This window comes from Ananas comosus, linkage group 7, assembly GCF_001540865.1.
Source record: "Ananas comosus cultivar F153 linkage group 7, ASM154086v1, whole genome shotgun sequence".
NCBI lineage: Eukaryota > Viridiplantae > Streptophyta > Magnoliopsida > Poales > Bromeliaceae > Ananas > Ananas comosus.
In genome coordinates, this window is record NC_033627.1 from 13,602,294 (window position 1) to 13,620,555 (window position 18,262).

Sequence of the window (18,262 nt, forward strand, 5' to 3'; positions counted from 1 at the left end):
TTTTTTTTTTTTTCCTCTAGCCATCTTATCGAGCTGATATTCGGTTTCTGATCGAAATAATCAAAAAAATTCAATTCATTTGTTGGCTTCATGACTATTCAATTCATCACGATGTTAAAGAAAGTAACAATTCAAGAAACTCATGCGAAGTAGACATGTAGTTGAATCTCTTTGCTTGCAACGAGAATGTAATTTCCATCTTTAGGTAAGATCTTTAAATCTGGGACTAAAATTAATCATAACCAAACTAATTTAAAACGAACCATACGAAATCAAAATCTAAGTTACTTAATTCCAAACAAAAAGGGAACAAAAAGGGAATAAGTGATACTCATAGGTGTGTGCCAACACCCGCGGCGTGCAGTTCAGATGAAGCACGGAGCCGTGTTCGATTCCGTATTCGGCCAGGGTTTTCTGCTTCTGCAACTCCAGGTCATTGAAAGAAAGCCGCGGCTCCGGCGCTCGGCCCGCCCTGTCGCTGCCGAGAATCTTGACCAGCACGTCCACGACAGTGTTACGGCAGCACACTAGGAGATGGTAGTTGTGGGTAGCGTCGGACTGCACAGTGATCTTCATCTCACTGGCGAACTGATCAGGTTCCCCGGCGGAGTCCCACTTGGAGTTCCACAGTTCCGCGACGGAGGCCGGCAGCTCTGCAGTATATAAATGACTAAACCAATTAAGCAACAACAATTACAATATCATGATGTTCACATGCAAACATTGTAAATCACTGTAATAATAATAATAGTAGTTAGTACCTTCTTATATATGGATCAATTAATTAATTACAGCGAGTCAAGTAGCACAGGCCACAGCAACTCCGAGAGAGAAAGAGAGATACACAAAAAAAAAATAGAAAGAAGAGGGAGGATTTATAGAGATAAGAGGACTTAGTGAGAAAGAAGAAGAATAGTTGTGACGTTCCAAGAAATTGTTTGTACGGATCTCACAATGTGTGTGTAATTGGGCCCGACGAAGACGCGTTTACTTGATTCACTGTTATTTCTCTCTCTTTGAAGACGCGTTTACTTGATTCACTGTTATTTCTCTCTCTTGAAAGACGCGTTTACTTGATTCACTGTTATTTCTCTCTCTCGAAGCTTCCGACCTCTTTCCGGAGTACTGCTTTTTTCTTTTCTTTTTCTTTTTTTTTTCTTTTTTTTGAGAGAAAGATAGCAAACCAATAAAAACAACAAAAACGTACAAAGAAAAAAAGACAGCAACTCCGAGAGAGCTGACATTCACTGTTATTTCTCTCTCTAAGAGCAGCATGAGCTTGAGAACAGAGCAAGAAAAAAAACGAAACAAAACAAAACAACAAAAACAGAGAGAAAAAGAAGAGTAGAGAAAGAGAGAGAAAGGAGAAAAGAGCAGGAGGATAAACTTTTTTTTTTTTTTTTTTTTTTTTTTTGAGGAGATAGCTTTAGGTAGCAGGTAGGGGTTTCTGCTGTAAACGAGACGAAAACACGCATGCGCATGTGGGTCGGCTCCGTGTTCGGCTCGTTTAATAATAACGAGCTGGGTCATCGAACATAATTAAAAAAGATTAGATTAAATATATATAAAAATAAATTTATAAATCTTATCCATTAGACTTCGATCTAATATTAAAACTTTATATATAAATGACGATCTTTTTATAATTAAGCTCATATTTTATATTTTATTTTGCTAAAATTTAAATATAAAAATTATATTATATATAGGTTGAGTGGGAATACATATCGGTAGCAACGGGCTTTCGTTGCCCACCCATTTTGCTTTCGATGATGGAGCTCCAAATCGCACGATCAGGTTACGTTGAAATGATCCTATACCACTTGAAGTATCTTTAGAAATTCAAAGTTTCATTACTTTTCGATAATTTTTTTTCTTGTATTTTTCATCAAGGTGAGGCGTTTAAAAGATAAAATGGCGTGAAAATGAATATCTAAAAAGTGAATGATAGGAAATATGTAATCATGATCGAGAGTTATAGATCTTGTTTAAATAGTTTAAAAAATTTTCTAATAAAATTCAATTGATTTGGATGTTTTACACCGTTAAACTGAGAAAACAACTCATATCAAACCATTGAAAATTATAAATTTTTACACCCTATTGATCTTTAGGTAAATGATTTCAGCAAAGATTTGAAATTTGATTTCTAGATACTTCAAGTGTAGTAGATCATGTTCAACGGTACTGATCATCGGATTTGAAGTCCATCTTCGAAAATAATGAGTGGCAACGGGTCGTTTCTACGATAGATTTTAGCTCATAATCTTATTATATATTAATTATTTATTTATATATAAAAATAAAAATTAACTATTATATAAATATTAAAATATATGTAATTATGCGCTTTTATCGAGCGAACCACGAGTGAGCTAAACATGCTCTCAGTGTTCGGCTCGTTTATTAAAACGAGCTGAAAATCCAGCTCGTGTTCGGTCGTTTTACTAAACGAGCGGCCGCATCTCGAGCTCATTTCGAGCCGAACACGAGCTGGCTGTTGAACAGCGCAGCTGGATTGGCCCTAGTGCAGGCTCGCCGCTTTGTTTTCATTTCATTTAGAAATAAACTTAGCTGGAAATGTGAACTAACTAGGATTTGATTGGGTCTCGGTACCAACTCATCAGCCTTTTGCACTTGCTCCAGGAAACGGTCAGGTGCAGAGGATAAATTTACTTCTTTTTTTTTTATTTTCAACAAGCGGTAGTCGTAGGTTGGAATAAATTTAGATCGAGTCCACACGGAGGCGTAGGTTAGGATAAAATTAGATGAGTCTGAAGTAGAATTTGATGGAATGCAAATATGGTTGCCAATATGGGGACTCATCTGTAAAAAATTAGGAAGCTCCTATTTAATTTACCTTTTTCTATAATCTCTTGTTAAATATAAAAATATTTAAACACCGTTCTCTAACAGTTTAAGCTTTTAGAGTACAACGATTGTTTCACATGGTATCAGAGCAGGAGATCCTGAGTTCGAGTCACGCCAGGCTCCTAGCATATTAATTTCCTCCCATTTAATTCAAGCCCACGTCATGGGACCCAGACGTGAGGGGGAGTGTTAAATATAAAAATATTTAAACACTATTCTCTAACAGCTTAACCTTTTAGAGTACAACGGTTGTTTCACATCTCTCTCCAAGATACCCGATCGCATAAGATGTTTACGCACCATATAAATTCTATAAATCTACTATTCTATACATAACCTTATCGTGCGGACGCATTCGTATACGGATGAATTATGATTAGATGAATTATGGTTAGAAAATTATTTATGTACTTATATCAAGATCAGTACTGTTGATCTTAATTTGAAGTATTCTATTTTCTTTTTTTATAAGGTTTTTAAATTTGAACCATTCATTTTGTGGCAGCATGACGCACTTGACAATGATATTATAAAAAAAAATTATGAACTTTCAATTCCTAACAACTTAGAAAATCTTAGATTACGCTTAATGGTGTGAATTACTGATTCAAAAGTTCTATTATCGAAAATAAGACTATAACACAAAATACTTTGTGCCGTTAATATAACGCTAGCTTAGCTTTATGCTTTAATTTTCAAAACTTTTGAGAGAATTCACATCTTCAAAGTCCACTAATAAAAGAAGAATTTTAAAAATTCATCAAGTAAATTCAAGATATTAATCATTTTCCAGGACCAAAGGGCCAATCATCTCTTCGAATAAAAAACAACTAAAGAAGAAACAAATCCTTCACATAACTATGCTCCATCAAAATAATTAACAAACACTAATTTAACTTGAAAACTTAATATAAATTTTTTGCTTATATTATTCTTTGAAGAGTGCCTCTTTAATCATGGTTACAATATGTGAACTATGGTATGTACAATATATTTGTGATATGATTTGATATAGCAACCTACTAAGTTTTTTTTTTGAGAAAGAGGTAGCGAGCTATCTGCTTCATTCATCAAGCAAAATGAACTAAGCGTACATGATGAAAGCAGCTAAGGCCTCCTATGAAGCGGAAAAAAATAGAAAATGAACAAGGAAGGAAAAATAGAGCTATAGGAGAAAGCTAGAGAGCTAGGACAGGTGATGCGGAAACACAAAAGAGAGATATCCGGAAGAAAAAGAAAGGGATCACAGGTCGTTCCCGGCATTCATCAAGGCAAGAACGTCCAGTCGTTCGTCATCAAGCAACCTACTAAGTTACAATCCATTTGGATGTATATGGTGGCTAATAACATAATCATAATAGGACCATCAGATAACATCAATCAAATAGTAGGCACTAAGATGATGCACAATTAAATTAATGAGAAATGACATTCAATATAATTGAAATCATTCTCATGTTTACTTTGTGTGCATAATAGTCAAGTAACACATTTTCAAATAATTGTTTGCTTTATTACAGTTACAATGCACATTCAGAGTTTGTAGATGACAATGAACAAAATGTATGAAAATATAGTGTTGTTGTTCTTCTCCAAAAAGCTCTGCTTCGGGTTTTGCCTGCGCGAATGCCAAAATAGTTTGAATCAATTCAAGTATAAAAAAGGATCGATAGTGTTGGATAAAGAATAATAATAATAATAAATACGGTTAGTATACCTTAATATATCAATTCCATTCATTATCTGTAGCAATTACTACGTGACGTTGGTAATCCCACCTACGTGTTGGTTGTTGCTCGATGTTGTTCACCGTTTCATATTCGGTTGTGTAAAAGCTCAACCGGTCTTTCAAATCTTCAACTTCATAATTCGACGCTGTTGCCTTGCTGAATCTAGCCACTATGTTATGCAAAGCATCCATTTTAAAGCCTTACCCGTCTCTCCCGCCATTATGCACATGTTTTACCATCAAATCAAGCAGTGCTTTGGGGTAGCGTTCTTCAGCCAAATTGCTAAAAGGTTGGTTTCCTCTTTTGATGGTTAATTCATTGTAGTATTATTTTTGTCAGCTCTCTATTCTGCAAGTGAAATAAAACAAGAATATCCTAGAAATACTTTTAGGGTGCGTTTGGTTCGCATTATGAAAGATTACTAGGAAGGAAAAGATGTCCGAGAATCTTATTCCTATTCATCATATTACTAAGAATGTGGAATTCCTGTGTTTGGTTCGCATGGTCATATTATTTAGCCATGTTATTTAAGATTACAAAAAATATACAATTAATTAATTTATTTTTTAAATTAATTTTAGATAATCTACCAAAAATTTCAACATTTTTTTAGAAAAAAGGGAGAGAGAGCATAGGTTAGAAAGAGAGAGCATAATTAAAAAAATAGTAAGAGAAATAGAGTCGAAATTAGAGGGAGTGAGAGAGTTGAGATTTTAGAAAAAGAGGGAGAGAGAAAGCTTAGTAAGAGAGAAAAAGAGTTAAATTTTAGAGAGAAAGATAAGTTTAGAGAGAGATGTGAGATTATAGTATGAAGAAAAATAATACCAATTAGCCGACGGATAGGGAGAAAGAAAGAGATTAGACATATTATGATTACCCCAATCCATATTATAGGATACCCACCCTTTCTCAAGAGAATGAGATTAGTACTTTGGGATGAATCTTATTCCCAAGTAAATCCAATATTACTAACTAGATTACTTAGTGCGTTTAACCAAACACCGTCATATTTTTTTATTCCTATTGGATTACTAGGAATCTTTAAAAGATAGCGCGAATCAAACGCACCCTTAAACTAAAATAACAGAGAATAATGATGATTGAAAATAGTAGAAAATCGTAATCATAGAACATCATTGTGGACGGCGTTTCGACTGCATGCACAGTGATCTCCATCTCACTGGCAAAGTCAAGTTCCACAACGGAGTCCGGCGGCTCTACACAATCCATCTCCAGCAGCTCTATATGGACACATTGTGTTGTTCAAATAATCACATTCAATTTAGAGCATCTAATGACTTAATTATGAAATCATTGAGGGAGCATTAATATAAGCTTACACTAATGATAGATGCTAACATAAATACATATTTAAATAGATCAGAAGTGGCATGCGCAAAATATAGTGTAACAATGTTTGCCTCGGTCAAGAGGCGAGATTACTGTGAACATGTTGAGACCTCCTAGCTAGAGAATGAAGATATTACAACACTATTTTTATTTCAAGAGAGTCACTCATAGGAAATCACGATATTTTATTTTTTTTTCTCGACAAACACACTTTCATATAAATTAATATACGGTACTTTTCTGCTTCGATAGTCCTTCGCACTAGGATTTTCCTGTGAAAAAGGAGAAAGGTTTGAATAAATTGGAATTAAGTACTAAACACTTCGAAAAGCAATGTGGTAGTATACCTGAATATACTTATTCCATGCAGCATCTGTGGCAATTACTACTTGATGTTGATGATCCCACCTAAACTCCGGACGATTCTTGATTTTTCCCACTATTCCATATTCACGTTTATAAATCTCGAAGCGAGCATGCAAATGTTTTTCTTCATATTTCATGCCTGTTGCTTTATTGAACTCGGTTACTATATCACGCCAGGAATTATTTTTATAGTCTAGTATTTTTCTCCCTCTTGATTGAATTTGCTTTACCAATAAATCAAGCAGTATTAGATCATGCTTTTCTTCCCATATTACTGAAGGGCGATACGTTATTTTAAAGTATCTCCAAATTGGCTATCGTACAATTGTCACTTCCCCCCCACTCGCCGCGACCTCTTCGCCAGCCAAGGCGGCCGCCTTGTCCGTTGAATATTCTGCGGCCCCTCCCCTCGCCGCATCCGCCTCTTTGGCCGGCGAACGGGTGTCCGTTGACGTCTCGGGTGGCGGGTCGTTTAAATTTTCAAACCTCTCCGCTGTCCCCGCATCCCTAGACAACGGTGACATCAGGGCTGCAGACTGCCGCCTTCAGCTTTCACGCCCCCCTTTCGCCAGCTGTTTTGCTAACGCCTTTTTGGCCCCTGTACCCGCGAAGGGAAGCTTCGTATCTCTATCCCAGGGATCCCTTCTGGCAGAATTAGACAAAAGGAGCTCTGGGGGGATTTTCTTCTCCCTCGGGAACCGGCGGAGTTTCTTCCTACGATTCTCTACATCCTTCTCGTTTTCTGTGCGGCCCCCCTCCAAACTAGTTGTCGGATCTCTCGGATCCCTCCTTCTGCATGCTTCCTTCGGGTCGGATGTGTGGTTCGGATCCGCAAACCTTCTCTCCTGCCACCTGGGACCCAATTGGACCCTTATCCGGCGCCCTGGGCCAGACCTAAGCTCGGGCGGGCTTTCTGCGTCCACTAATGCCCCATGCTGGCTCCCACCCTCCTGGTGCTTGGGCTTGGGCCGCGGCTCGGGCCCGGGCTCGGCCACGGGCGGCCTGGACGCAGGCATCGTAATGGACTTGGGCGTGGGCTTCGGTGTCGACTTGGGTGCCGGGTCGGGTGCGGCCCTGCGCTCAGGCTCGGACGTGGGCTTGGAGGAGGGCTTCGACGAGGTCTTGTCTGCGGGCCTGGAACCGGACCGGGGCGAGGGCTTGGGTGCAGGCCCAGACGAGGATTTGGAGACACGACTGGGCGCGAGCTCGGCCGACGACTTGGGCGCGGGATCACCCACGGGCCTGGGCGCCTTTAAGGCTCCAAGCGACCTTGCGGGAGGTTTTGGACCGGTCGAGCTCGAGCGCCCTGAGGTGGCGCGCGGGGACAGCGGAGGCAGCGGAGGGGCGGCGTCGGAAGGCGGAGGCAGAGGAAGCGGTGGGGGTGAGGGTGTTCTTGGAGGCGGCGAAGAAGACGGAGAGAGGAGAATGGGGGCTATGGGTTTTACGGTTCGGGACGGAGGGGTGCGGGGTCTTGTAGTTGGAGACGTCGCGGAAGATGTGGCCGCAGCCTGGGCCGTCGGGTCGGGCGTAGAGGGAGCAAGCTTCGCCATGGGCATGGGCGCAGACTGCGGCGCCGGGTCGGGCTCGGCCTTGGGAGCGGGCTCGGCCTCCATCGTGGACTCGGGCGCAGAGTTTGGCGCCGGCTTGGGCGTGGCGTCGGGCTTCGAGGCGGGCCGGGGCGCGGCCTTGGCCGTGGGCTTGGGCGCAGACTTGGGCGCCGGCTTGGGCCAAGCCTTCAAGCCCAAGGGACCTTGCGGGCCGGGGCGCTTGGGGGCGGGCTCGGCCGACGGCCTAGGCGCGGGCTCGCCTGCGGGCCTGGGCACAGGCTTTCCAACCTGCAGCACCCACCTGGCCTTGATTTCCACTTGCAGCCACCCTCCCAACTTGGACCGTCCCACCTCGGATCCACCCAGATCTAGCGGAAGAGTCCGCAGCCAGTTTCCTGGCTCTGTTTTACGCAAGGCCATGCTCAGAAAGGCGCAACTACTCGAAGGCGACCCAGCTATTCCCAGTCACTCTACGCGCAAATGGTCCAAGAAAAAAGTTAAGGCGAAAGGTCTTCGCTGCGGGGTGGACCTTCATGAAGAGGCCGTTAAGGACTTCCTTGAGTTCCTGAGTGGGAAGGCCTAGGAGCGGCTGGAGGAGCCGCGGGTGTTGTGTTTCGTGTGTCTTTCCTTTCTGATGTTTAACATTTTGTGTTGGAATGTTCGGGGTCTCAACGACCCCTCTAAGCGCCGTTGTGTCAAGTCTGTTGTCTCCAGTCGTGTTCGTTCTGTCATCTGTCTCCAAGAATCTAAAGTGGATAGTGTGTCTCGCTCTTTTCTTCGCTCTTGCTGCGGATCTGCTTTTGATAGAAGCCACTTTATTCCTGCATCTGGGGCTTCTGGTGGGCTCATCACTTGTTGGAGCTCCAAATTCTTCTCTTGTAGCGAGGTTATCGTGAGAAAGCACTCTCTCACTCTCCATCTATCTTGTCTCAAGAGTAAAAAGCATTTCTTCCTCACGAACGTCTACGGGCCATCTACCTGGGACGGCAAGGATGAATTCTGTCTCGAGCTTCTCTCTTTACGCGGGGTTTGCACTTCCAACTGGGTGATCTGCGGAGATTTTAACTTTACCAAAAATCAATCTGAACGAAAGGGAAACCTCTGGAGCTCTAAGGCGATGGCTATGTTCTCTGATCTGATTTCCAACTTAGCGGTCATAGATCTCCCTCTGTCCAACCAAAGCTTCACTTGGTCGAACATGCAACGCAGACCCACACTGGCAAAACTAGACAGGTTCCTCGTTTCAACTGAATGGGACCAATCTTTTCCTCACAGCAAGGTCAAAGCCCTCCCTAGGATCACTTCCGATCACGCACCGATCATCTTATCCACCGAAGCGCAACTCATACCCAGACGATTCCGATTCGAAAGGGTTTGGCTCACTAAAGAAGATTTCCACTCGAAGGTGCCAATCTGGTGGAATGAAATTGCTGACAAGAATTCGGGTATCCTCACAATTACTGCCAAACTCAGACACTGACGAACCAGAATTAAAGAATGGTGTAAGACGAGTTTCTATAGCATATCGCTCTCGAAGAAGATTTTAGAGGACGAACTGCATGACATTGATCTCTTAGAAGAACAACACGACCTCCCCCAAGATCTAATAGACAAGCGAGCCAATCTCAAACGTCATCTACTCTCTATCTTGGGGGAGGAAGAAATCCTTTGGAAAACTAGGGCCAAACAACAATGGCTAAAGGAAGGCGACTCCAACACTAAATTTTTTCATGCAGTGGCTAACGGGCGAAAACGCTCCAACTCGATTGATGTGATTGAAGACAACTACGGGAGAGAAATCACCAACGAAGCTACCAAACGGTCATTCTTCCTGCAAGCTTTTAAACAACGGTTTGGACAAGCAGACGACAGAGCGATATCTTATGGGGATTGGAGTAACCTTTACCTCTCTAATAGACTGCACAATGCTGACTCCCTTACGTCCCCCTTCACAATCGAGGAAATCAAAACCGCCACCTTCCAACTTGGAAGCGACAAGGCCCCGGGACCAGACGGCTTCCCCCTCTCCTTCTTCCAAACTTTCTGGGAGACTGTCAAAACGGATATTTTAAAAGTTTTCACTGACTTGCAAGATAATAATCTCTTCACCGGCCCCTCAGACTACTCACTTCTTTGCCTAATCCCGAAGAAAGAAGGAGCACGCAAGGCCAACGACTTTCGTCCAATTAGCCTTATCAATAGCATTCAAAAAATCATTTCCAAAGTCCTGGCTAACAGACTAGCCCCCACCCTGTCATCTATTATCTCACCAACTCAATCGGCTTTTCTCAAAGACCGGTTGCTGATGGACTCGTTCGTAACAGCAAGTGAACTAATTAACTGGTGTTCGAAGACTGGAAAGGAATGTGTATGCATTAAAGCGGACTTTGAAAAGGCCTTTGACAACGTACGCTGGGACTTCCTGAAAAGCATTTTGCACTGGCTTGGTTTCAACGACAAATGGTGGGCATGGGTTGAGCAGTGCATCTGCAACGCCAAAGTAGCCATTTTAGTCAACGACACCCCGACTGATTGGTTTAAGATGAGAAAGGGTCTTAGACAGGGCGACCCCCTCTCGCCCTACCTCTTTATTTTGGTGGCTGACTGCTTAGCTAGATTGACTGATACTGCAAGGAATAACAACCTTCTCCGTGGTATTGGACCGTCCACTGATTGTCAAACTACGCTGATTCAATACGCGGACGACACAATTTTCTTCTCCGAGCCTAGAAAACACTTAATGCGAAACCTACAGTTTATTTGGTATATCTTCGAGTGGGCTTCAGGTCTGAAAATCAACATGGACAAATCAGACCTGTATTATCTGGGCCCTAACCCCCAAAGAGCCAACAGACTTGCTAACATCCTTGGATGTAAAGTTGGGAAACTCCCGTTCCGCTACCTCGGTCTACCGCTTTATAATAAACACCTACGAACGGAAGATTGGGCTCCGGTCATTGATCGCATATCAGCAAGAATCGAGGGGTGGAAAGCCAAACTCCTATCCTATGGGGGTAGACTCACGCTCGTCAACTCGGTTCTCACTAACTTGCCGCTATTTTATTTCTCCATCTACAAAGCGCCGCAATGGGTTTTACACAGGATCGAATCACTTAGAAGATCTTTCTTCTGGAAAGGCTGCGCTAGCATCTCTGGAGGAGCCTGTCTTGTCAGTTGGAAGTCCATCTGTAAAAGTAAGAAAGAAGGTGGGTTAGGGATCAAAGATTTGGAGGGAATGAATCTGGCGCTGCTATCTAAATGGTGGTGGCGCTTCTTCAACGAACCACAATTACTGTGGCCCAAATTGATTTCATGCCTCTATTATGTCAGAAGAAGACCTTTACATGAGGGAAGAAGTTTTGTACCCCACTCGCAGTGGTGGAAAGGTGTTCTGCAATGCCGCGACGCCTTCAAATGCGGTTTATCTTTTGAGCTTGGCGATGGTCGGAACATCAGGTTGTGGTCCGATATTTGGATTGGTGAAACATCTTTGAGCACCTTGTTTCCAGACATCTACGCTCAAATCGCGAACAAGAAAGCTCGGATATCTCAATGCTGGAACCATAATGGATGGAGATGGCGTTTTATCACTAGAGGCTTCGCGGCGCCCCGATTGGCCCACAGTGGTAGACAGCTGCAATTACTCAAAGACACACTTACAAGCAGACACCCGTGCAGCAGAGAAGACTCGTTTCGATGGCGATGGACCACCAATCACCTGTTTTCGGTTAAATCCCACTACCAGTTCATCACAGATGGGGGATGTAGAGATCGGTGGAATCAACATATCTGGACCTTGAAGATTCCAACCAAAATTAGGATCTTCATCTGGACGTTGCTTCGAAAGAGACTTCTCACTTCCGACAGGCTGCTCACCAGAGGCATGTCCGTAAATCCGCTTTGTGTGCTATGCGGGGTTCTCCCAGAAAGCTCTGATCATCTTTTCGCTAACTGCATCTTTGTTCGCTTCCTTCTACTCTCTACTGGGGACCTCGATGCACTTCTTGACACCACAGGAGCAGTGTGCAATCTTTGGGCAAAAGTATCGGAAACTACAAACGACGTGTTGAAACTTAAAGGCTTAACTCATCTGGCGGCAACCTGGTGGGTCGTTTGGTCAGATAGAAACTCGGCCATCTTTCGGGACGCACCCCCAAACGCAGTCCACTCGGCGGGACGTATCAACAGTTTGATTCGAGACTGGAGTATACTAACCTAACCTAACTCTTGTACTAGCTTACTTTGTTTCTTTTCTTCTTTTTTCTTTATCTCTGTTTTCTCCTTTTGCCGTTTTCGGAGGCCGTCGTTGCTTCCACCCTGTACGCTTAATTCATCCCACTTTATGAATGAAGCAGGTAGCTCGCTACCTTTTTCTCAAAAAAAACAATTGCAGAAATTAACCTTTAGCAAGAGATAAGTTTACCTCTCTAATCATGTTTTCTGCATCAGAGATAATTGTTAAAGCTTCCATATTATTTTATATATATATATATAAAATAATAAAAATTTAGAAAAAATATTTTTCAACTATATGCAAGCAAAAAAATTTCTTATGGCTATAGCATTTTCTACTGCATCAAATCAAATAAGATGCGTATAGTTATAATTGCTGTATTTGAACTGTATGCATCGATCTTTAGTTATACTGCATCTCATTCAACCAAACAAAAAAAACACTTAAGTTGCAAGTTATACTATTTGATTCCAATATAAATATAATGGTAGGAAATAAATTAAAGAAATAACAATAGAGATCCGTTGGGATTTAATCTCCTACTCTAACAATGTGATCAATTAATCGTATAAAGTAATAATTTATATCTAAGAACTTATACTGCTATATTCAACATGGATATGCACTAGTGATTTGAGAAATATGGTTACCTCATAACTAAGGGCTCGAGAAAGAGATAGAGGAACTACCTGGGCCCTTGTTTCACTTGGAAGAGCTTGGGTGGCTTAAATAGGAGAAACTAAAACTATTTTTTTTTTTTGATTAAACAGGGATGAACCCTATTTTACAGAGGGAGGATCAGAAGAGAACAAGGTGCATCCTAGAAACTAAAACTATTAGGATCATGATACCCTGGAATATTCCATTTTTCCCTAGTTCTCACCTCCACCCAAAAAATACAAAAGGTAATTAATGAGAAACAAGAAGAGCTAGCTTAATTAATGAGACAAACGTCCACTTGCAGTATAGTTTAAGGTTTCAAATTATTTTATTTTATCCTCCAAGTTGCATGGTGGAAAAAATTTTTAATGATAAATGCCGGAGACTAAGACGACTAGTCACGAAATTAATGCTTACTTTAAATTGGCATAGAAAATGCATGTGTTAAATTCTTGAATAGAAAAAGAACATTGGGACAGCATCCAATGTTCTATAATGTGAAATAATAATTAGTGTTCTGTAATTAAAGAGCTAATAATGTCACAGGCCCAAGTGCTACTAGAATCATATTCCAAGGTGTAATTAGGTTCTTAATCTCTTTTGCTTGAAAACTTAATTGAAGTAATTAGAAGGTTAGGTACTCAATTGAAAATCCGAAAAAATATCAAATACATATCTAGTTGCAATAAGTGAAATCATATTTAATGTCGAATAATGTGAAAAGAATATTTTTCTCTAAAAAGCGTAAGTTACTAATTAAGAACGACTCACCGGGAAAATATTAGAGATCAATCTCCTACGTAATTTACCTTCGTGTTTAATCTCTCTCGAGGGAATTCATATACTTGTGCATAAAATCCTGCAAATCCACTATTCTATGCGTAGCCTTATCATACTGATGTTGGAATAATGTCCTCTTTTGGTCCTCTTTATTTAATCTGGTTATAGGTCTTCTTTATTTAATCTGCTTATATATAACCGGAGAAAGCAAAAGCGTCCATGAATGATAACATGTGCTAATCAGCAGTCTTATCCACAAAGGTCTAAGTGGGTAGCAGTAGTGGAAAGTCATCTTTGGGCACTAAGGCCTCGAAAATCAATGCAGAGACAAATTTATCCAGCTAGTAAAACGCTCTAATAGTTCAACAGAGAATGAAAAAATAATTTTAATTATAATATATGAGACTTATATGTTAGTAACAGTAATTAGATTTAAATATTTTGGACCGGTAGTTATATGAGCCCAACGAGTTATTGTTGCTAACAGTTCGGATCGTTTTGAACTCATATGAGCTATTTCTATAATCTCACATTAATCTAATATTGCCTGATAATTCTATTCTATTTTATATCTATTTTATTCTATTTCGAATCGATGGTTTGAGCCGAATAAAGTATTATCGCTAGCGGTTCGGATCGTTGTATATCTATCCTTTTTATTTTTTGGCATAGACTGATTAATTGGTTCTTCCACTGGGTAGCTCCTAGTACTGCCGGCTTCCGAAATTGAGTCGGATGCGCGGCTGCATGCGACTGGTGGAACTGAAACCACCTCTCCTGCCGTTACTTAATTCCCTCTACCAACTCCGCACCTCTCTTGCCCTTACTTCCCTCTACCAACTCCGCCCTCCAATGGACGGATACATATTATATACTTGACCATATCCGAACGCTTCTTCGGTGAGCGTGCGTGCGCAAAGAGTCCGCGCGCGTGCATGTGCCACCGCCCCCATAAAAATACTACCACTTGGTGTGAGAATCTATGGAAATACTCGCCCGGTGTGTAGTAGTATATGTATTTCGTACACACTACCTCTAAAATTAAAATCTTCTCATGAAATCCTCACATCTATTGAAAAGTGATGTGGTAGTATATCTTGATATATTTATTCCAATTAGCATATTTAGCAATTACTATTTTACGTTGATGTTCCCAGCTAAATTTTGGATGATGCCGAATACGGTTCACTATATGATATTCACGTGCGTAAAAATTAAAACGCTCGTACAAATGTTTATCTTCGTATTTCAAGCGTGTTGCTTTATTGAACCTGGCCACTATGTCACGCCAAGAATCATTTTCAAAGTCTAGACTTTCTGTCCCTCCATTTTGAATTTTCTCTACCAACAAACCAAGCAATATTTTATCATGCTCTTTTTCTCAGATTGCTAAAGGCCGATCTATTATTATAATTCTTTTTCTTTTTCAAATTATATTTGGCCTCTCTCTTCTGTAAATGCAAGTGAATCAAAAGCCATATAATTTAAGAATTTAATTTACTACCCAAGAAATAAAGACAATTCTGAACTTAAGGCCAAAAATATATATATATCAAGGAGAATAAACAAAGGCATGGGTAAAGATAGTACAGTAGCAACGATAATAAACGAACGAGATATATATATATAAANTTTAAAATTTTTCTTATATGAAATGCCAAATTATAAAAGGAAAGATAGAGAGAGAAAAAGAAAACAAAGAAAAAATAAAAATTTTGAAAATATAGTAGATGTAAAATGACTAAATTGTCTATGTATTAAAAGACAAAAATATTCTTTTTTGAGGTACCTGGTAACCGGTACCTCGTCCAAAGTGACTTGCTATTGCAGGTCACAATTTTAAAAAAACTAAATCTAAGCCGTTAAATACGCGTGAATGAACGGTAACCAAAAAAAAAAAGTATAGAAGCATTACTCATGTGTTAAATTCTTGAATAGAAAAAGAACTACACTGGGACAGCATCCAATGTTAAGTAATGTGAAATAATTAAAAAAAATTTTTAATTAAAGAGCCAAAGCTGTCGCAGGCCCAATGCTATTAGGATCATACCCTCGAATATTCCAAGGCGTAATTAGGTTCCTTAATCTCTTTTGCTTGAAAACTTAATTGAAGTAATAATTAGAAGTTTAGGGACTCAATTAAAACTCCGATGAAAACAAATCAAATATCTAGTTGCAAACAAGTGAAACCATATTTAATGTCGAATAATATGAAAAAAATATTTTTCTCCAAAAGCGCAAGTTACTAAGAACGATGTTACTCGTGAAAGGTCAAATATCCAATTGCGAGCCAATTGCAATAATTAGATGGCTAGCGACGCACCGGAAAAATATTAGAGATCTCCTACGTAATTTACCTTCATGTTTAATCTCCCTCCAGGGAATTCATATACCTGTGCATAAAATCCTGCAAATCAACTATTCTATGCGTAGCCTTATCATACTGCTGTTGGAATAATTAATGACCACTTTTGGTCTTCTTTATTTAATCTGCTTATTCCATGAATGATAACATCTCCTAGTCAGCGGTCTTATCCACAAAGGTCTCAGGGTGTAGCAGTGGAAAGTCATCTTTGGGCACTAAGGTCTCAATAATCAATGCAGAGACAAATTTATCCAGTACAATGCTCGAATAGTTTAACACGAATGAAAAAAATAATTTTAATTATAATAAATGAGACCTACCTATTAGTAATAATAATTAGACTTAAACATTTTGCACCGATAGTTTGGGCCCAATGAATTATTATTACTAACGGTTCGGATCATTTTGAATCCGTATGAGTCACCTCTAGAATCTCATATAAATCTAACGTCATCTGATAATTCTATTCTATTTTGTATCTATTTTATTTTGTTTCGAACCAATAATTTGAGCCGAATAAAGTATTATTGGTAACGATTCGGATCGTTGTATGTCCATTCTCCCACTGGGTATCTCCTGCTGCTGGCTTCCCAAATTGAGTGGGATGCGCGGCTGCATGTGCAACTGAAACCATGCACCTCTCCTGCCCTTACTTCCCTATGCCAAATCCGCCGTCCATTCGACGGATATATTTGGCCATATCCGAACGCTTCTTCGGTGAGCGCGCTCCCGTACGAGTTCGGCACCGCCCCCATAAAAAAACTACCATTTGGTGTGAGAATCTTTGGAAATACTCGCCGGGTGTATAGTACAGTATATGTATTTCGAACACCCTACCTAATTCATAAATTTTGATATCAAATAATCATGAATTGAGATTGGCAAATTATATCTTCAATAGTTATAACATCAAGTTCACATTCACATACACAAACATCAAGTAGGAAAATTGAAATATTAACACGTTATATTATTGTAGAAGATAACTATTGCAAGGAGAAGGGACATTCAAACCTGCCTCACAGTGGTGAAAAAAATAGTGAGTCAAGTATTACAATCCACAACAACTAAGAGAGAGAGAGAGAGAGAGAGAGAGAGAGAGAGAGAGAGAGAGAGATACGGTACAGAAAAAATAGTGAGAAGAGGGAGTATATTAGAGAGGATGTAGTGAAAAAGAAGAAGCAGAATAGTCATGATGTTTCAATAATTTCACATTGGATTAAAAAAAAAATTGCATACAAATCTCACATTATGTGTAATTTAATAATTGCTCCGACAAGAACGTAGTTTAGGGGACCGGGAGGTCCCTGCCCTCCTCCTCCATCACCCTTATCTCTCTCTCCTGCCCATCCCCACTGTTCCCCCCATTTTTTTAACTTCCAGTCCACAGTCTTATCTCTCTCCTACCCATCCCCACGGTTTCCCCCTTTTTTTTAACTTTCAGCCCACAGTATGTTAGGATAAACTCATATTCAACTTTTGTAAATATAGATGTCAAAATTTAGCATCTAATATATATATATATATATATATATATATATGAGTAATACTTCAATACATCATATAGATGTTGACCATTTAGTTTTCTTAATAGATGGTTTAGATTTAATGTGATTCTAGAGGTGACTTGCTATTGAAGTATAGGTACCATTCACAAGGTACCTATTTAAAGAGTATTTTAGTCTTTGTAAAATAATTTGGTCTACAAAACCAGTTTTATTTAACTAAAAATATTGTGACCCTCTTAAATACCTACAACAATAGTTGAATTTCAAATTACAACAAAACTGTAAATTTAAATTCAAAACAACATTTTAAACTTTATAAATTAAATTTAATTTTTTTAAATATAAAACACAGATTTAAAATAAAAATTTTAGTTCCAATTCAAAATTTCAATTTAAATCAAAAATTAAAATTTGGCTTCAAGATTAAAAGTTCAATTTAGATTCAAATTTAAAAGTTTAGTATAAATTTCAAAATTAAAATTTTACATTACAATACCAATTTCAAAAATTAAATTTAAATTCAATATTTTTTTGAGCTGAATACTTAACAAATTAGGTATCATCTAATTTGGTAAGTTATCAAAATAAATAAAATATTTAATATTTAAAGAATGCTGACAAATTTAGTATATAGTAATTTTTTTTTCTAATATTGTCATGTTAACTAATTCAAATCGGTAACCTGTTCAACAGGTTACTTCACGTAAATCCCAACTACACCCTTTACTAATTAAGAGATTAAATTTTAATATTTATGGTGTATAGAAGCATTCCTTTATATGAGCTAGGCTGGTATACTATCGGTAGCACGGAGGCCTCCGTGCTACCAAGTTGTTTTCAATGATGCGGCT

General features: G+C 39.5%; 2 protein-coding genes and 1 long non-coding RNA gene across 3 annotated transcripts in view; all 3 read right to left on the bottom strand.

Moving 5' to 3' along the window:
• The window catches only part of LOC109712585, a 5,355-nt gene extending 4,369 nt beyond the window's left edge, over positions 1-986 (bottom strand). Inside the window, exons 1-2 of the mRNA XM_020236221.1 lie at positions 945-986; positions 332-653 (exon numbers count right to left, since the gene is read on the bottom strand). Coding sequence (XP_020091810.1) covers positions 332-576 — 245 coding nt within the window. The 5' untranslated portion in view covers positions 577-653; positions 945-986. The remainder of the gene's footprint in view (positions 1-331; positions 654-944) is intronic.
• LOC109712586 lies at positions 4,345-4,985 on the bottom strand. The gene is made up of 2 exons (XR_002216912.1): positions 4,589-4,985; positions 4,345-4,489 (listed from the first exon to the last, which is right to left on the bottom strand). It is a non-coding gene; the product is annotated as an uncharacterized LOC109712586 (long non-coding RNA).
• LOC109712583 (proline-rich receptor-like protein kinase PERK2) lies at positions 5,696-8,066 on the bottom strand. The gene is made up of 2 exons (XM_020236217.1): positions 6,299-8,066; positions 5,696-6,223 (listed from the first exon to the last, which is right to left on the bottom strand). Exon 1 carries the CDS (start codon positions 7,928-7,930, stop codon positions 6,863-6,865), a length of 1,068 nt encoding a protein of 355 aa, XP_020091806.1. The 5' UTR covers positions 7,931-8,066; the 3' UTR covers positions 5,696-6,223; positions 6,299-6,862.

Bases quoted from the DNA above. Each gene is read 5' to 3' on its own strand.
- LOC109712583 (XM_020236217.1), bottom strand. From the start codon at position 7,930: ATGGAGGCCGAGCCCGCTCCCAAGGCCGAGCCCGACCCGGCGCCGCAG.